Below are 19750 nucleotides of genomic sequence, written 5' to 3'. Positions count from 1 at the left end.
TTAAATCCTCATGCACTCTAGGCGTCCATGTTTCTAGCAGTGAGAGGAGTTCTGGCGCTCCCGGGAAAGAGAAGTCTCACACGCATATTAAATTATGGTTCAAGTTAAGTTCTCTCTCTCACACACTCATGGCAGTCCTACCAATGGCGACACCGATGTAGGGCACGCCTCTCGGCCCTACCTCAACGGTTATCCCATTGTAGCGCACCTGCCTCACTCAGGGGTGAACCATCTATGCAGGGATACTGCCTCCGCTCGGCTATCTAATCCGCTAGGTCTATACCCATTCGAGAAGTACGGTTGTACGGGGGTCGTTTCATGCTTAACTTCATGGCTCGGTCCTTAATTGACCGGGGACGGTACTAGCCTTTTCCAGATACCACCCAAATCCTCCGTCCGCCCCAGTCGAAAACAGTTGTTTAATTTTATTTCTCCTTTCACAAATCATGTCATCAACATCATGGCAATGTGGCGCTCATGTCTCCACATGCCGCATCTCAATTACCTTCCCAAAGGTAATTGCCCAAGCATATAGCATTTGATAAATATGAGTATGCATGATTCTAGAATAGCATTTCTAAGCAATTGTCATAATTGACTAGGGACTCATACGTAATCATGGTTACAAGGATTTTAAGGGTAAACAATCATCAAGGCATGGCATAATCACAAGTAGGATGTTCATCATTGCATGCAATTTTATTTGTAAACAAAACAATTTCGCAATTAGGATCAACATGTTCAAGGAATAGTGATGACTTGCCTTGCTCAGGATAATCCTTATTATTGATATAATCTTGATCAACCTTCACCTCCTGGAAGTTGCAGACGTTGCCTCACGACTAACCGATACACAAGGTCTATAATACGCGAGAAAAACCAATATTCAAACAACAATCAAATATGCACAAACAAAATATATTTGCTGAGGTCGAACCTAGGGTTGCTCATATTATTCGCGCTTGCTAATGGACTCTAATCAAGCTAAGAGCTAAGGTTTCTTAGTCTTTCTGTTGTCATGGTGGTTCAGTCTAGCTAATGGCTAAGGAAGGATTATGGTTACACATGCATCTATCTAAATAGAACGGTTATACACTAGAGGTTCTGTTGCCGGATGGATTTTGGATCGGTCAAATAATTACTGTGAATCATTTGTATTATTATTTTATTAATGGAGGCTTTATTTTAATTATGTACATATTTCACTTGTCAAAATAAATTATAAAAGGTTAACAATTACCCATGCTTTGTATGTTGGAATTGTTTAGGTTAATCATATTATGGTTACGGATTATCCCATCACCTAATTTTACAATGAATAATCCAAGTTTACAGTTGATCTGTAATTATACGAGGACAGGATGTATAACTAGTATTTATCTAATATTCATGTTTGTCATATACTCCCTCTAAATTAATATATGCAACAAGCAAATTAATACGATACCATATATCTATAACGGGATGTACAATATATGCGTGCATAATATCTTAATATATTGAATCATTTATTTGAATAGTTTCTATTTACTGCTTGGTTAACTAAGGGTTGCTCACCTTGCCTACTATATGCTATTTTATGGGATATGTCGTTGATTAATTTCATATAGGTGATTTAATCACACTAGCTCTGTTATTATTTGCCATAAACAAGCTTATGACCGATCTATGTGTATCTATATTTTACTTACCTAACAATTATAAGGCTAACTCTATTTAAATAACTAATAAGTCGTGGGTTTTAATTATATTTGGACATAGATTAGTAAATGGCACTAATATTTTCCTGTACACCCATTAATTTGAAGGATTGATTATAACTAATTTATTTAGTTGCTACAGTGACAAGACATGTTAAAGATAATTATGCCACTGTACAATATCCATTTTCGATTTATACATCCTAAACTATTTTGCGGGTATAAATATTTTGTTAGCATAAGTTTTTAATTTAATCTACCCGAGCATTATATCCATATAATAGGGTAGAAATTTTCTATCGCGAGCTAAGTATCGGACGAAATCCTGGAAATATTGTACGAATTAATTTAGTCTATGACTAAATGATTAAATATAATACAAGGGAAAAATCCGAATTTCTACCGTGAATTGATTATTTATAGGGATTACCCAAAAATAATCTATAATAATCTATAATAATTCATCTTATTTGTTTAGTAATTAACTACATCTAAATTATTACCGCGAATTGATTTCTTATAGAAATTGCCAAGAATAATCCATAATTTATATTAAATTTTGCAATTCTACGACTATAATTAATCCATAATTAAATTCTAATTATTTTAAATCTTCTAAACTTCCCTAATCTTCCTCTAATTTCTATTTATTTTTTTTTCCTTCTTTTTCTCTCCTCTTTTCTTTCTTTTCTTTTCTTTTTCTCTCTTTTTCTCTCTTTTCTCTCCTTTCTTTTTCCTTTCTTTCTCTCCTCTCTCTCTTTTTCCCTTTCTTCTCTTTCTTTCCTCCCTCCCGGCTTCTTCCTCCCTTCCTCTCTCTCTCTCGGCTCAGGCTACCCGGGGCGGCGACAGCGGCGGAACGAGGGAAGGGGCGGCGGCTTACCGACGACGGCGGCGGCGACGGCGGCGCAAGGCGAGGCGACGCTCGGCACGGCACACAGCGCGGTGTGGCGGCACCGAGGGCGGCAGCGCGGCGGCACGAGGGCGGCAGCGCAGTGGCACGAGAGCGGCGGTGCGGTGGAGAGGGAAGAGGGGAGGAGGAGGGAAATGGAGTGGGGGAAAGTGGAGAGGGGGTGGGGTATTTATAGGGAAGAGGGGGAGAAGGAGAGGGGAAAGGGCGGCGGCTTAATGGCGACGCGACAGCGGCGCACGGGGCTCGGGACGACGGCGACGCGCGGGCGGCGACGCGATGGCCGCGCGGGACGGCGCGCGGCAGCACGGGGCTCGGGGCTTCGAAGGCGCGGCAGCGCGAGGGGCGACGGCTCGCGGCGCACGGCGATGGCGACGCGACGGCGACGGCGTGCGGCGCGGCACGATGGCGACGGCGATGGCGGCTCGGGGCTCAAGGTGATGGAATGGCGATGGCGCGACGAGACGGCGACAGCGCGGCAGCGGCGGCACGGGGCGCAAGGTGACGCGACGGGCGGCAGTGGCGACGCGACAGCGGGCGGCGCGGCGCGGGGTGCGATGACGCGACAACAACGGTGATGGCGACGCGGCAGCGACGGCGATGGCGCGGCGTGGCACGGGGCTCGGCGCGCGGCGATGGCGACAGGGCGACGCAGGGCTCGAGATGACGGCGACATGACGGACGCAACGCGCGGCGTGGGGCGCATGGCAGCGGCGGCGCGCGGCGCGAGGCAGAGACGGCGACGGCAGGCGGCAGAGAGAGGGGGAAAGAGGAGGGCTGGGTTAGGGGACCACGTCGAGCACCTAGAGTGCAATGAACAGTGCCATTTTCTATTTAACCCGATTTTAGTTTATTTCCCATATAAATTTAATTCTATAATTTCTAAATCTTGCATAAATGAAGTTTACTCAATATTTGTGTTATTCTAACCAATGGATTCACCCTAGATTAATATTACTCATATTTTATTTTTATATAATTTATTTGAGTTTTAATTAGGGTTAATTCTTATTCCATCGTACTTAAATTTAATTGATCCAAATATGGTCGCGATAATATTTTATTTATTTCTATCCACACCTAATCTTTATTTTAATTTGTATTTACTCCTAAGCATTTGGGTGACCATATTAAGTGTTCAAATGTGAATTTGCCCAAAATTTAATATTGTCCAATATTTAAGGTTTATTAAAGATTCTATAATTTTCTAATGAGACCGTTATTAACACAATAGCACATTAGCTCAATTTATTTATATGTTAGTTTATTTTATATGGAGAGGTTTAATATATCAAATTTCAATCCCTAAATGCAATTAGTAACTTGGTGCAATATCGATCTACATATCGAATTAAATACTCCCGTAATTCTATTATATATACAGAGAGCTCAGTTTATTTGAATGATCATCATTTCATGTGTACACCTATTATGGCACCCACCTACATTATTTAAATATTTTAATATTTGATAAAATAGGTTAATAATAACTTTTTCTTTTATTTGATTTTAATATCTTGTGCATAATTATTTGTAGGATTAAATATATTCCCGTAAATCATATCTATTGCTTAAATGTAGTTCTTTTCTTTATTTTCTTGGTGATCATTTACGGTTTGGCAAGCAATAGCAATCATAACAACCAGCATGATGCAAAAGTTTAAAAAGTTCGAAATTTTCGTGATTTTCATTGTCTTGAATTTTCAGGATGTTACAGTCTTCCTCAGATGATTCATAATCAGAGTCAGTCTCATTGCAATCATCATCACCAGAACTTTCACCTTCCCTTTCTTCAGTCCCACCTTGGTTCTGAGGATTAGTAGGAGGAGGGGGCTGGTTTGGACCCATATCAATGTACAAACCTTCATCATCAACACCCACATGCTCATACATTGGATTTGGGTTACAAAGGTATTCAGTTTCATCACAATAGGGTTCAGTAGATTGGTGTTCAGCAAATTGATTGAGTGTGCCACTTGTTGCTTCAACTAAGCTTGGACATGCAATAGAAGGGGTGAATGGGGGTTGAGCAGGGTTCACAGTGCTTTGCTTAGAACAATCCCAATCGGGAATCACAGAAGGCTCACTACTTGGGCTATGATACGCAACAGTCAACAAACATGTTCTTATAGCCCTATGTTTTGCAAACATTTCAACCAAATCTTGGTCATTGCAAACTAGGATGTGAGATTTAGTCTCAGTGCAGAAAAAGAACAAACTGACTTTGTCACCGTATTTATGAGGATACTTCTCGACCAAATCAGCAAGCAGGTCCCTGAATTGAGTGCGGTCTGCATCCACCACTTGGTTCAACGAAAACCACCGCGCACGACAATTTCGAGCAACAATCCGGATTTCTAAGTTGAAGCTACTGTCTGGGTCCATCCTACAGATGAACAAGTAGCACGCAATCATTAAACCCTAACACGGATCGGAAGCGCTTGGCACTAAGCATCAATGCATCATGGGAGGCAATTGGGGCGAAATCAGCGAAATCAAAGGGGAAAGCAAAGGGGGAAGTAAAGAGGGAAGCAAAGAACTCACTCGTCTAGGAACCAATCCGAGCGGTCGTCGGCGCCGTTCCACACCATGGCTGCTCCTCCCCCTTCCTCTGGACGCATTGTCTTCCCCCTTCCTCTCGATGCACGGTCAAATCCACGCTCCCATGCTTCTCCAAGCCCCCGGATCTGCCGCCGCTAGGGTTTCCCCGCCACGGAGAGAGGGGAATTGAGTGGGAGGAAGAGAGAGAGAGAGCGGACTTCACCGCATCGGTCAACGGTAACCCTTATGCCAGCGACTGAAAGGGCAAGATGGACAATTTTCCTACCCGGGCCCATATGTCGGAGCTGTCAAACGGCTCAACCCTAACAGAATAGCGACGGAAGGGTGTGTAGGGCGCGATAAAGTTCGACGATGGCATTCTGGGAGGCTCAAACTTTTTAGTGGCACAGATGCAGGGGCCATCTTTTTTAATGGCACACAGGTAAAAACCTCTGTTTGAATGGGCCTAACTCTCAAGAAAGAAATAAAAAGAAATAAAAACGCCCGTAGTGGGGAGGGGAAAGCAAACAAGCCCTAGTTCCGCCGATGGAGAGGAGCGCCGGCGAGGAGGTTGGCCGTGGCGTCGCTTGCGATTAGGGTGGAGGCGCCGGACAGCAGGAGGGTGGAGGCGCCGGACAGCAGGAGGGTGGCGTTCCGATGGGTACAATCTGTTGTCTCCGATGCCGGCCAGGAGGGCGGCGTTCCGATGGGTGGGAGGAGGGGCGGTGGTGAACTGGTGACGCCGGCGTCGGCCAGAAGGGTGGCGTTCCAACAGAAGATATCCTAGCTGTTCCAGGAAGCTCGCGAGCACTGCTTCTCTCGCTTCTCTCTGATTTCGAGAAGTATATGTCACTCATCTCTACTTCTAGTTATCTCTATCGACATCTGTACATCTTCTAGTTACCGAAATCTGCACAGATTCAACAATTTTACTCTAGACAATATATAGAGTAAGAATGGGGAAATGGTGTACCTATCTCTATCTGCACTGGTTCATCTCATTAACTAGGATATATAGAATAAGAATGGGGCGATGATGTTTTTACCCAACTTAATTTGGTGCTCAATCATGATTATGTCCTCCTTTTTCTTACTTTGTGATTTTGTCCCTGTTTTTTTTTTTTTGCGAACTGAAGCTACCTTTTGCCCCTAGTTCAGACTTATGATAATTACAAAGTATATGCAATGGTTATTTCAGCGAAAGACAATCTTTACTACCATCTCTGGTGCCACTGGGCGACGTTCCGATGGGTATGAGGAGGGGCAGTGGTGGCGCTGGCGCTGACCAGGAGGGCGGCGTTCCGATGGGTGGGAGTAGGGGCAGTGGCGATGCCGGCACTAACAAGGAGCACGGCGTTCCGATGGGTGGGAGGAGGGGCAGTGGTGGTGCCGGCGCTGACCAGGAGGGCGGCATTCCGATGGGTGGGAGGAGTGGCGGTAGTGGTGCCGGCTTCGGCTTGGATTGGGTGTGGGACTGGCGTAATCCCAACAGGTAGAAAATTCTTCCATCAACACTGAAATGATTATTGTTGGTACCAGTGACCAAGCCTGAAATGATATGATTGATTGCGCAGGTCTGTGCCGCCACCACCAACAGAAGATATCCCAGCTGTCCCAGGAAGCTCAGGAGTACTACCTCTCTCTAATCTCCAGAGGTATATATGTCACTCATTTCTACTTCTAGTTATCTCTATCGACATATGTACATCTTCTAGTTACCACTATCTACGCAGATTCATCTAATCAACAATTTTACTCTAACAATATATAGAGTAAGAATGGGGCGATGTTGTACCTATCTCTATTTGCACAGGTTCATCTAATGAACTAGGTTATATAGAATAAGAATGGGGCGATGATGTTTTTACCCAACATAATTTGGTGCTCAATCATGATTATGTCCTCCTTTTTCTTACTTTGTGATTTTGTCCCTGTTTTTTTTCAAATCGAAGCTACCTTTTGCCCCTAGTTCAGACTTATGTTAATTACGAAGTACTATATGAAATGTTTATTATCGGTACCAACGACCTGACCTGAAATGATTGATTGCAGCAAAAGACAATATTTAGTATCATCTCTGATGCTGCTATCATCTCTGCCTCTCTCTGATCTCCAGAGGTATATATGTCACTCATCTCTACTTCTAGTTATCTCTATCAACATCTGTACATCTTCTAGTTACCACTATCTGCACAGATTCATCTAATAAACTATCGTCCTAACACTATCGTAGGGTAAGAACACTAACACCCTAACAAGAATAGGAGTCCAATTTCTTTTTTTTCTTTTTGTAATTTACACTCCCTCGTTGTATGGTGTTTAGACAACAAATACATGCAATGCGCACCAAGTTATCAAGTTTTAAAAATAAGGAAAAGGATTAGTTAATTAATTATGTGTATAGTTATTTTTCTTTTGTGCACACCTATAGTTTCATTGGTGTGTATACTTATAGCTTTGCATTTGGTTAGTCTAACATTTTAAAATTCTGTTCAAATTAGGCATTCTGAGAAATTATCTGATACACATGGATCAGATAAGGAAGATGAAGTGGTGGATTCTTCAGACGATGATTGTGATCCATATTTTAACTATTTGGTTGATAGCTTTATGACTGCAACTAAAGCTCAACCAAAACAGTTGTATGGCAATATTGATCTTGTTGCAGCTGCACAACGTCAGTCTAATGAGTATGCAAGTAGTGCTTTGGATTACTATAACAAGGATGAAAACAATAAGGTAAAATTTTGTTCCCCTTGATTGATTTGAGATGATGGTTCGCGTACGTGGATGCTTAAATTAAATCTCTGTCTAATTAAAATTATATGTTTACACTATATTAATACTTGGTCCTTAGATTATACACTAATGTGATATTGTAACCTTATAGTGATTTTAAATGGTGGTGTCACATATACGGATGCTTAATTAGATGAGTGGTTTTAAACTTCTAGCTAACTAAGATGCTATATTGCACTATATCATCCTCGGACCTCAATATATACTCTAGGTTATAATAGCATTGTATTGATACTAGGTTGTTGATGTGTGAGAGAGAAAAAGAGATTTTCTCGATAAAAAAGGTTTTAAGAGGAGATTTTGATATATTTGTTTAATATATATGTCATGTAGCTAAAATCATCCTATTTATATGCAAAATTATACCAGTTTGCCCACCTTAGGAGACCATATCCTAAAGTTAGATGTCTGGTTTCAAATTTTGTGGTGCTAGATGGACTTCCACTTTAGGTGGGTATATTGACTGTTTCCCTTTTTAACATTTGTACTAAAATGTCTTGCTCGTTTCACAAGTATTTGATTCATTTTTTGTTATTTGCAATGTGTTAGATTCAATACAGCTTAATCAAAGCCTTAAAAAGCAGTACAATTAGAGAGAAGGGTGAGAAATATGGACATGTCAACTTCATAGCATCTTTAGATTCAAAGGAAGAGCTATTTTTCGCCGAAGTTTGTTGGGATCCCAAGAACTATGATATGGTGCCGACCTGCATTGTATCTCTTGAGGAGAAAAGGAGAATTGGTTAGTATGGAATCACTGGTTAAAGTTCTTTGAACCATGTAATTATTATGTTCCTAATCCTAATTCTGTTAATAACAGGGGGACGCTCCTTTATTAATGACGAGTATGTGGTGTGTCTGGATCTCCAAAATCCGCCTATAGATGGCAAGCACTGCTATGGATGTAGCGAAGAGATTAAGCACCCAGAAGATGGATCTACGTTTAAGGCCGGGCATGTAGCCGCCACCGGTTTTTATGATTCTTTCATGTAGCTGCCATCAGTTACTATTCTTTCTTCCGAGTTTGTATAAAAGCTCAACTAATCTACCCTTAACAGCTGTTTTTACTGTTCTATTTATTTTGCATCTTGTCTACACTAGCAGACTTATTTTGTGGCTATGAATGGATGAATATGCTGCGTTATGTATACAGAGTTGAGGTGAAAGCTTTGAATGGATTACGATATTATAAATCATACAATATCATATTACTAAAAAAAGATCCATCCCGTTCATTATGAAAGAAACAAAAATTTTCCATGGGACATGGACTATGGTGAAAATCTGACAAAAAATCACGTGATAATGTTGGGTTTAGTTCACACTAAAATTGAAAATTTGATTGAAATTGGAACGATGTGATGGAAAAGTTGAAAGTTTATGTGTGTAGAAAAGTTTTGATGGGATGAAAAAGTTAGAAATTTAAAGAAAAACTTTGGAACTAAACACGGCCATCATCATGGTTTCATGCGTTTGATTTCTGGAAGTCTGAACTCATTAAGAACGCGGTTATTTATATTAGGATAAAGCACCAGAGATTTGTTAGCCCTGTCGCTCGAGTTCATCCGCGTATGCTTAGCCGCGTGCTGTCGCGTGTCGCCATCGCTGCGCCATCGGAGAAGGAAACAAACACTGATTAAATTAAATTAAACACTGAGAAAATTCCTCCCCAACTTCTTCTCGCAAACCACCTCTTTTATATACCTCCCAATTCACAACTCTGAACATCACAAATTCATTTCACAAGTTCAGAGCTCCCTGAACCTGAAATCTGTTCGAAACAGAGGCCCTCTCAAAATTCTCAATCTGCCACCGCATCAACGAGGTGGGGCCCAGCCTCCGTGACGTCACGACACTGACTTGGTGGGCCCACCTATCAGGCCTGTCCACGTTGACCACATCGCGTCACACCGTCCACGACTTTTTTTTTTCCCCTGATTCCCTCGCAGCCAGGGCACCACTCCTTCTAGAGGAAAAGGATCGATTTTTTTTCTTCCCCAATTTCTTCCTGGTGCTCACCTCCTCCTCCCCCGGGATCTTCCAGAAGCTTCCAGAACTGACCTTGGTAAAGAATCTTTCTCTCTCTGGCTTTCTTGGTGGAGGCTTGGTTTCTCTGTTGGTTTCTCCTGGTGTGATTGGAGGTTGGCGTTTGCAGGTGCGGGCGAGATCCAAGGAGGAGGGTTTCCTGCCATGGTGAAGGATACCGCGTACTACGACACCCTGGGGGTCAGCGTGGACGCCTCCCCCGCCGAGATCAAGAAGGCCTATTACCTCAAGGTGAATTCCTTTTTGCGCCTTTGATTTCTTCATCTTTTTTTTTCTTGATTGATTGATTTCGTGTGTCGTCATCAATGTAGAATTGCAGATAGCTATTGGCCTATTGAGCTAATCTTCGTGTGCCAAATTGATTTTTTTTTAATCTCTCTTCCAGGCGAAGCAGGTGCATCCGGACAAGAATCCTGGGAACCCCGATGCGGCGCAGAAATTTCAGGTAGTTTTTTTTTTCTTTTTCTCCCGTGCCTTCTGTTGATATCTGTGATTCTGTGCTAGTAATTTGATTTGTTGGATTTGATTGTGGAATGAAAAGTAAGACTACGTGTTCACAAAAACATGTTTTTTCTTTATGAATTGGAATAGTTTACTGCAAGTGTCAAAGCTATGCTATAGCTAGAAGAATGTGAATAGGCTGGAGTTTGCTTGATTTTTACCAAGTGATATCAGATTTTTGCAATGCAGCGCCTGTGTTACTTGTTAAGAGGCATAGTTTTATCGTCGGAGATGCCATGATTTTCAGTATGAGCATCTTCTGGGTGTTAAGAGGCAGAGTTTTATCGACAGAGATGCCAGTATGTTTTTTGAGCGGAATGTTTGGTTGTTTGGTGTATATACATTGAAGCTATTGTGTTGATTGTCTATTCGGCATCAAATGCCTGCTTAAATTATTTCCCTCTATGAATTATTGAATTAAATAGCTTGATGTTAACAGGAACTCGGAGAGGCATACCAAGTTTTAAGCGATCCTTCAAAAAGGGAGGCTTATGATAAGCATGGAAAGGAGGGGCTTCCTCAGTAAGTCACGAATTTTTTTTATGTCTGGTAAACAATGGGTGTTCTTCTCAAAAGATAAAAGGGTGGCAACTAAAAAACTGTTTAATCTTTAATCTGAACAAGTGTGCTGAGAATATAGAGCGGGCCAATTTGGTAAATTAATTGCACAGTGCAACAAGAAAATTGGAGTGTATTCAAATGACCTGTCAATTTCTATGGGTTGATACTTGGTAGATCACTATTTCCTTAGCTATAAAAGCACATCTGTTTAAAGGAAAAGGAGACTTCTCTAGGCACGTTATGAAATTCAAACAGTCAGTTATGGAACACAATATTTTCAGTTAAGATGATATTTATAGTTCAATAGAAACTAAAGAAATTATGCGTTGTGCTGTACCCTTTAAGTTGGCGTCTTACACATTTTACACGGCATTTCAGGGATAACATGGTGGATCCTGCTGCTGTCTTTGGGATGCTTTTTGGAAGTGACTATTTTGAAGATTATGTTGGACAGCTTGCACTGGCATCCATAGCATCAGTGGAAGTCGAGGAAAACTTAAACAGTCAAGAAGCAAGAGGGAAGGTTCAAGAGAAAATTAAAGTATGTTACTCTCGAAGTTCCCTACTGTTTTGCTTAAATAGTTTCATTAAAGTTAGCATTCCACTTAGGCTCTAGGATGCTGAGACACAAATTAAAACTAAAGCTTCCTGTGTGACAGGAGTTACAAAAAGAAAGAGAACAGAAGCTTATTCAGAGCCTAAAAGATCGACTTCAACCATTTGTGGATGAGAGAAAGGATGAATTTGTTAACTGGGCAAATGGGGAAGCTCAGCGGTTATCCCATGCAGGTACATCATGTGATTGTGTACTACTTTGTTTTTATTTGAGAGGGCTATATGCTTTCTGCAGTCACTTTTACTTTGTTTGATAAATCAGTTGCTTTCACCAGCAGATTGGCAAATTGGATATGATTACATCCACATAGACATAGATTTTGTGGGGTCTTAATTTTAAAACAAATTGTATAGAACTCATCGTTGCACGTTCCCTAATTCACTTTATTCATACGAGTATTTTACCATTGGCTTATCAAATGAATATTTTTCAGCTTTTGGCGAGGCTATGCTCACCACTATTGGCTATATTTATGTGCGACAAGCAGCGAGAGAACTTGGAAAGAGTAAGTTGTATATGGGTGTACCATTCATAGCTGAGTGGGTCAGAGACAAGGGCCACTGCATTAAATCACAGGTTAATGCCGCTTCAGGTACACCCCGAGACACTGTTTTGTTTCTGGTGCAATATACGATTCAAGTACTCCTTGATAATTAGCTCCTGTTGCAGGCGCTATCGCTCTGATGCAGCTACAAGAAGGGATGAAAAAGATGGAGGAAAGTGACAATAAGGAGGACCAGATTATGAAGAGTTTCGAGGAGAAAAAAGATGCCATGCTTAGTTACCTATGGAAAATTAATGTGGTTGATATTGAGTCAACACTTACACATGTTTGCCAAGCAGTAAGTTTTTGCGTATCCTTGTTAGTGGAAGAAGGCTTGCATAGTAACAATTATGCACTGTGCACGTCAAAGAAGAAAGAACTAAAAACATATGAGTTACTTTTGTGTAATCTTCTACCTTACAGGTTTTGAAAGACGCCAGTGTCCCAAAAGATGTTCTGAAGTTACGAGCAAGAGCATTGAAAAAGCTTGGGACGATATTCCAGGTAAGCTTATGTTAACGCCTTCTGCCTGTTTCAACCAAGTACTCATGGAAAAACCACATCAGATCTGCAAATGTCCTTTGTCTTATACTCTTATGCATGGCCATGGATGGACGATTGGCCAATATGCTTACTCTCTATGTAACCGTGCATCAAACCAAACAGCCAAAAACGAACCATTGTTGATTCACTGTTTCAATATTATTGATCATCAGTTGAAGTTTTGCGCATGAACCATCATAGATGATCAGTTATGCATAAAAGACCTCTAATCAACTAGTTCCAATATATAAGTTATGCATATGTGAGTCTTACCTCATATATATCGTACTAAAACAATAGAAGCAGTGGATTAATCCAGATTTCATACTTGTAGTGTCTTTCCTGTTGCAGTATCTTTGCGTGCAGCTCATGTGTTCTTGTTTTGTAGCATCTTATCTCGAGTGAGTTTGATAGCAGTGCATAGGTGACAGAGCACACGATGATTATATTCACATGGGTTGTTTTTCAATGTAAAAATCAGGGTGCGAAGTCTCTGTACCATCGTGAAAACAGCCTACAGGTGGAAACCAGCCCACGGCAGGGAGCAGCAACATCGAACTGAAGACTGCAAAAGTACAAAAAGGAAAAAAAAAAGTACACCTGACAGACGCAATTTCTGGTTTTTTGGAGGTGTCGTCTCTCGTGTCCGTTTATTCATTTTTGTAAGATTTTAGACGACGCGTATCGTTCTGGATAAAATTTGCTGTTTGATTTGGTCTCCGTTTTCTTTGTAAAAATGGTGATGCTGTCGTGAGCTCTGAACACGAAGATTTTGTTGGTGCTCTGCAACCTGCATATTACTAGCTTGGGCTATCTCGTTGTAAGATTTGCACCCTTTTGTTTTGTCTTTCAAGCTGGATGATCTCGTGTGTGATGATGCCGCCATGGCACCTGGCAGTGTCATCCATCTGGCCACGAGACCACGTGTGGCATCGTGAATAAGCTAAACACCATATTTAAATTTTTATATACATGTTTCTAGTGATCTAAAAACAAAAGCTGAAAAATAAATTTTGAAGAAAACACTAAAATCAACTTCAAGTTCAAGGCTGAAAATTTAAATTTTACTTAGCTGATAAATATAAGTATAAGTAAAAAGACGGGGCCTCACGACGGAGCATGAGCTGACCTCACGGTGCCAAGCTCATGCTCTCGCGGTGCCAAGTTGTCGCGCACTTTAGTGCTTGCCAGTAAGCTAAACCTCACCTCCGTACCCAAAGTATATATCCACCACCATTTTCTTGTGGCTCCTGATCACAAAGACAAACCATAATAACCATATATAATCACAAAACACAAATAGTGTAGTCGTATTAATTAGACAGCACATGAGCGGAGCCCCTCCCCTGGCTGGCTTTGATCATACTAAATATTAATCAGCTGCCTTTCCGCTCACTTGGCTGGCTTAATTGCTCACATGTTGCCCGCAAAAGTAGGCCCGATCGGCGCGGCTTAACTCCACCGCTCGCTCGCTCGCTCGCGTTCGCAGTCGCACGCACGCTCGCCTCGCCTCCTCTCGCGTTGTGTTTGTGTGTCGCGCGCGACGCTCGCTCGGTTCGTTTCGCCTCGACACGCGATTTGATGCGCGCGCGGTAGGATTCGCCGGCTTTTCATCCGCGTGCACACCGTTCACGTTGGTTTTTTTCTCGCGCGGAGATCGACTGCACTCAACGCAGCAACACTGTGGCGGGCGCCCGGGGGGGGGGGGGGTGGCGTGATTTCCGTGTACTTTGATCCCTTCGTTTCAAAACTGGAGTATGATGAAACTAGACATGTCTTACGTGCTGATTCTTAATCCAAGGATGAGTCCAATCTTATTCTGGAGTATTTTAGAATGGTTACGTACTGGTACCTCTTTATTCAACGTTTGGCCATCCATCTTATTTAAAATAGATTAGTAAAAAAATTAGTACATATAAATCATTATTCATATTTTATCATCTAATAACAATAAAAATAATAATCATATTTTTTTAAATAAGACGGACGATCAAAAGTTGGACATAAAAAATAAAAAAGTGTCGTCTTTCTAATACGGAGGGACTAGTTTTGTCACCATCATCGTCTTCGATACTGTGTCCTGGTATGTACGCGTTGGCCCGTCTGCCGAAAGAGACCTATATTTTGCAAAGAGGATTCCACGAGAAGCCAATGCCGCAATGGAGCCCTTCATCATAAATGAGGCCATGAACGGTCACGGACGCATGGATGTAATTAATTAATTAATTAATTAATTAATTAATTAATTTTAGTTGCACGCTACCATAATTGGGTCCTGTTTGGTTCCATGGGCTAATGTTTAGCCCTCACCTTTTAGCCTCAAATTAGCCCTTAAGAATCCAAACATGTGGACTAATTTTGAGCTAATATGAATTAGCCTCTCTCAAAACATTAGCCCCTCCAAGGGGTGCTAATGGGGCTAATTTTGTATGGGGACCATCAACAAGTAGCTCTCTCTCCTCTCTTTCTACTCTCTCTCTACCTTTTAGCCTTGAATTAGCCCATGGATCCAAACATACCACTCTAGGCTAATGTTTAGCCTACTAATTCATGACTAAACATTAGCTCTCAAAATTAGCCCTGGGCTAATCTTTCAAACAGGGCCCTGGTAGTTTCACAAGGAAACGCTAAATTGCAAGATTAGCCTAGCTAGCATTAGCATGGCATTGCATTGGCAATTTGGCATGGACAGTTTTAATCTTCCTTTCTTTAGCTGGGCCACACGTAGTACTACTATTTTTCAAGATGGTATAAGCAAATATATATATGCTATGCTAGCTTCCTCTCTCCGTTTTCGTGAAACACAAATCAAGGGAAAAAAGGCTAAAAGCGTGACAGCAACCTGTGCTGCGAGCTAAGGTTTTGATGATGTAGTAATTGATTAGTTCATCACACGGCGGAGGAGGACAAAAAATCAACAAAAAAGTACATGTGCTTTCTCAGTGACGTGCAGAAATTAGTAGCACAAAGCATGATGGAGGAGACGACTATTTTTCTCTCAAAAAAAATAATATTATTATTATAGTGCACAATGTTCTCGTGTGTATAGTAGTAATGTCTCTTATTCTAACCAACCAGAAAAACAGTATACATTTTCTCAAAAAAAAAAAGAAAAAAGAAACAGTGTGAGTAGAGTCCGGGCTAGAGAAAATTAACATGTAGTAGTAGTAATAATAATAATAACAATCCTAATCTTCCAATGGTTCTTTATCCTGTACGTGTAGAATATACTGTAGTGTGGTAAAAAAAAGGAGTGGTAAAAATTAATTGATCAGAAGTATTCCAAGTTGAAGTCGAATTGAGCCAAGCTCTGCTCATGGCATGGTAGCGAGAACTTGTGCTCCAGCGTGGCGTCGTCTTCCACCTGATACTCGCCGCCATAGCCACTGTGCTGCTGCTCCATGTCGGCGAAGGGCTCTGCCTTGGCGGCGGCGTCGGCGCCGGCCGAGGCGGCCCAGTTGAGCACCTCGCTGTCGAGCACATTGCTCACCTCGGCGCAGGTCCAGTTGCTGCTGTTGCTGGAGCTCTCGCCGTAGCCCAGGTTCTCCGACACGTCGAGCACGCTGCTGTAGTCGGCGACGAACCCGGCGCCGTCGTCGGGGTGGGAGCCGTACAGCGCCGCCGCCATGTTCGCCGCGCCGAGGTCGAAGCCGGCGCCGAAGTCGGTCACCGGGAACGGGTCGAACACCGACTGCTTGGCGTTCGCGGCGAGGCCGTCGGCGGCGGCGGCGGCGGCGGCGGCGCCGTGGGGCTTGTGATCCTCATCCACCTGGGTGACCGCCGACTCCGAGGACGTCGCCGCCGCGGCGGCGGCGGCGATGGGCTTGTGCGTGGCCGGGTCGAGGCCGCGTTGCCGGAGCTTCTTCTTGAGGCAGCTGTTCCAGAAGTTCTTGATCTCGTTGTCCGTCCTCCCCGGCAAGTGCGACGCGATCTGCGACCACCTGCACCACACCATTATTCCCCCTCAAATCCTTTATCCCTCCGACCAACCTCCATGGCTGCCGCCATTGCAAGAAAGCAAGCAAGCTCCGAAACGGCAATGCAGAATCCAAGACATGAAACCGACCTGTTCCCGAGGATCTCGTGCAGCGCGACGATGAGGTCCTCCTCCTGCTGCGAGAAGCTCCCGCGCTTCAGGTCTGGCCTGAGGTAGTTGATCCACCGCAGCCTGCAGCTCTTGCCGCATCGCTGCAACCCTGCACGACCCAAAAAACCAAAATTAGCCCAATCAAGCTCGCCAAATCGGCAATGGCGATCGATCGATCGATCGAACAGTTGGTGTCTCATTTGAATTGCGTGCGTTCTTGCTTGCCTGCGAGCTTGGGGACGGAGCTCCAGCAGCCGACGCCATGTCGGATGATGTGATTGTACAGCTTATCGTCTTCCTCGGGAGACCAAAGCCCCTTCCTCAGCTTCGCCTGCACGCCGCCGCACGACGACAGCCGTCCCATTCCTCCCCCTCCCTGCCTCTACCTCTAGATCGATGTCCACAACCTACGTAGCTACCACCACCACCACCTCGCCGCCGCCGACGACGACAACGAACACTAGCCGCTCGCCACGACGTCGATCGATGGTCGATCAGCCTCTATAACCCTTCTCCTCACTGGCTATATCGATCAACCGTTGCCCGGTGGTGGTCGGGTATATATGGGGAAGCTTGCCAAGAACTCCTGCAACTTCAGTTAGAGAGAGACACAGAGACAGCGAGCTAGAGAGAGAGAATAGGTGTTTGTGTGGTGTGGTGAGGTGAGGCAGCGATCAAGTGGTTTCTAAGCAAGCTGCCACTCCCCTCTCGAGCTCGCTGGATTAGAGCTCAAGATACCTCCATCTCGCTGGATAAAAATACTGCTAGTTCGCGCCAAAGAGCCTCACTTAATTTCTCTCTCTAATTACAGTGTTAGTTAGAGATCAGAGAGAGAGACAGAGAGATTTAGTTTCCATTTTCTTTTTCTTTTTTTTTTTGCCTAAGATTGATTTCTGCTTTGGACAGCAATATAATATACTAATCCAGCTAGTACAGTTAAGAGAGAGACTAAACACTGGTTAATGGCAAGTGTAACTGTAAGCCATCAATGAGCTCGATCGGGGACCTGTGCAGAGAATCGCGATGTGGTACGGAGAAAAATCGCGTCAGATCATCGCGTTTTACTTGTCCAACTTGATCACCCCCTGAAAACGCCCGTCGTGACATGATCGAACTGACTGGGAATCACTGTGTTTACTACTACTGATGACAGTAATCAGCTCACGGCCACTCGCTGATCTTGAGAGAGATAATTAATTTAATTAATTGATTAATCAAATTAAAGTCACTAATCTCACTGATCGTTTGATGGATGTGGCGGAGCGCAGGTGCTGTATTAGTTGATGGAAGAAAAGCGGACACACGGTAACGATCGGATTACAGTGGCGAAGAATGAAAAATGGAGGGAAAATTGGAATTTTAGACGATTTTGCTTTTTATGTTTCTCTAGCATTTCATTTTTTGTTTAAATCAGTGTTCTAATTATGTTTTTTTTCCTAGCATGATCCCTTTGATTTAGGCGTTGGGTTACGTGAGCATGACAACTCTATAACAAGCTTTGTGATCATGTTCATCTTTTTGGTACGGTCTTAAGTAATCAAGGCGGATGCCCTCTTATATATACGTACCTTTATATCTCCAGCTTGCCACAAATAGTTTTTTTTAGAAACAAAATAGTTATATATTTTAAAAAATATATAAATACGGAGTATACTGGCATCTGATAAAAATAAATCTAAACTCTATCTACAAAGTAAGAGGCAGAGAAGGCAAATACCGTAGTAAATAGTTCATGTAACAATCTGTAGATTTTTTTTATCTGAATGTGTAGGCTTAATTTAAACTTCAGAATTTTTTTAGGAAATTTAAGCCTTGAATCTTAGTAGATAGAACATATACTTCCTCCGTTTCACAATGTAAGTCATTCTAACATTTCCCACATTCATATTGATGCTAATGGATCTAGATAAATATATATGTCTAGATTCATTAGCATCAATATGAATGTGGAAAATGCTATAATGACTTACATTGTGAAACGGAGGGAGTATATGATACTGGCATCATCGCTTTTCATACTATTTTATTTTTTAAAGGAGGGCAAAAACCTTTTTTTTTGTGACTTTTACATAGGGTAAACTTTTTTATATCTTATTTACTTAAAAACATATCGGGAGTAATCGTATTCTCTAATGTTAAACTTGATACCCGAGATATCAAATCTATGACCGTAAAATTTCTCTTATACATATGGTTTAAGAAAACGAGGAAAATATCCTCTTAACACGTGAAAACACTCTCCCCATCTCTACTTAAAACAGAAATATCAAATATGGTACAACCACAAAAGTAGCCCGACCTATGTAGTGTATCACCGATCACCTCAAGCAACATAAGTTTACACATCCCTGTTGAAATTTTCTTTTAACATAAAATTTAGTACCGTTGATTTCCGTGGCCGTGCCTTGCCCTGCCGACCTTGGTGTGCCCATCGGGCTGTCTCGTCCGCGCGTCAATACAAATACGCCACATTTTTCCATCCTCGGACGCGGTCAAGTAGCAATTAACCCCGCTGATCGCTGTCTCGCCGCGTCACCCCCCCTCCTTTCCCGCCGACAGGTGGAGCCACCCTGCCATGCCAAGCCATATTTTATAACGTTTGCGTTAAATATGTGTAAAATGTATTATAAATTAAAACTTAAAGATGATAATAGATATAGTGTGTCTGGTATTTACGATCCTTAATCCAGCCAGCTGATCGAGTATCGTAAATACACAGACGCACTATAATTACGCTAAATCAAAAGTAAGCTTTTCGTAATCGGTATCTCAGGATGTAGATCTCGGCTAAACCTGCCTAACCTATAACGTGTCTCTTATGGTGTTCTTTCGTGTTTAGTTACCGTCGGTTTTATAACAACTTTCGAGAAGGACGAGCGCTCACTTGCTCGTGTGCGCGCACGCG

General features: G+C 42.5%; 3 protein-coding genes across 3 annotated transcripts; 2 read left to right on the top strand and 1 right to left on the bottom strand.

The window, feature by feature from the left end:
- The first annotated feature begins 5662 nt into the window (after window positions 1–5662).
- LOC4339492 (uncharacterized) lies at window positions 5663–9095 on the top strand. Its single transcript, XM_015782317.2, has 7 exons — window positions 5663–5990; window positions 6347–6640; window positions 6723–6803; window positions 7201–7266; window positions 7650–7887; window positions 8497–8689; window positions 8768–9095. The coding sequence occupies exons 2-7, from the start codon at window positions 6396–6398 to the stop codon at window positions 8938–8940; spliced, it is 996 nt and encodes a 331-aa protein (XP_015637803.1). The 5' UTR covers window positions 5663–5990; window positions 6347–6395; the 3' UTR covers window positions 8941–9095.
- An 803-nt stretch (window positions 9096–9898) lies between these two features.
- On the top strand, window positions 9899–13592 carry LOC4339491 (chaperone protein dnaJ 10). Its single transcript, XM_015781940.3, has 10 exons — window positions 9899–10012; window positions 10103–10224; window positions 10379–10438; window positions 10934–11016; window positions 11434–11596; window positions 11715–11844; window positions 12105–12263; window positions 12341–12513; window positions 12639–12719; window positions 13240–13592. The coding sequence occupies exons 2-10, from the start codon at window positions 10138–10140 to the stop codon at window positions 13318–13320; spliced, it is 1017 nt and encodes a 338-aa protein (XP_015637426.1). The 5' UTR covers window positions 9899–10012; window positions 10103–10137; the 3' UTR covers window positions 13321–13592.
- Window positions 13593–15748: 2156 nt separating this feature from the next.
- Window positions 15749–17557, bottom strand: LOC4339490 (myb-related protein Hv33). Its single transcript, XM_015782699.3, has 3 exons — window positions 17071–17557; window positions 16825–16954; window positions 15749–16699 (listed from the first exon to the last, which is right to left on the bottom strand). Exons 1-3 carry the CDS (start codon window positions 17207–17209, stop codon window positions 16030–16032), a joined length of 939 nt encoding a protein of 312 aa, XP_015638185.1. The 5' UTR covers window positions 17210–17557; the 3' UTR covers window positions 15749–16029.
- Between the last annotated feature and the right edge of the window lie 2193 nt (window positions 17558–19750).

This window comes from Oryza sativa, chromosome 5 (assembly GCF_034140825.1).
Source record: "Oryza sativa Japonica Group chromosome 5, ASM3414082v1".
Classification (NCBI taxonomy): Eukaryota; Viridiplantae; Streptophyta; class Magnoliopsida; order Poales; family Poaceae; genus Oryza; species Oryza sativa.
The sequence above is the reverse complement of the archived record's forward strand: the minus strand, read 5'-3'. Positions and strand labels throughout refer to the sequence as shown.

Excerpts from the sequence above, each read along its gene's own strand:
- LOC4339492 (XM_015782317.2), top strand. The coding sequence starts at position 6,396 with ATGGGTATGAGGAGGGGCAGTGGTGGCGCTGGCGCTGACCAGGAGGGC. Across the intron at positions 6,641-6,722 it reads GACTGGCGTAATCCCAACAG|GTCTGTGCCGCCACCACCAA; the intron begins GTAGAAAATTCT and ends TTGATTGCGCAG. Across the intron at positions 7,267-7,649 it reads CCTCTCTCTGATCTCCAGAG|GCATTCTGAGAAATTATCTG; the intron begins GTATATATGTCA and ends TGTTCAAATTAG.
- LOC4339490 (XM_015782699.3), bottom strand. The coding sequence starts at position 17,209 with ATGGGACGGCTGTCGTCGTGCGGCGGCGTGCAGGCGAAGCTGAGGAAG. Across the intron at positions 16,955-17,070 it reads CTCCGTCCCCAAGCTCGCAG|GGTTGCAGCGATGCGGCAAG; the intron begins GCAAGCAAGAAC and ends TGGGTCGTGCAG. Across the intron at positions 16,700-16,824 it reads CACGAGATCCTCGGGAACAG|GTGGTCGCAGATCGCGTCGC; the intron begins GTCGGTTTCATG and ends GGTGTGGTGCAG.
- LOC4339491 (XM_015781940.3), top strand. The coding sequence starts at position 10,138 with ATGGTGAAGGATACCGCGTACTACGACACCCTGGGGGTCAGCGTGGAC. Across the intron at positions 10,225-10,378 it reads AGAAGGCCTATTACCTCAAG|GCGAAGCAGGTGCATCCGGA; the intron begins GTGAATTCCTTT and ends TCTCTCTTCCAG. Across the intron at positions 12,264-12,340 it reads ACAGGTTAATGCCGCTTCAG|GCGCTATCGCTCTGATGCAG; the intron begins GTACACCCCGAG and ends CTCCTGTTGCAG.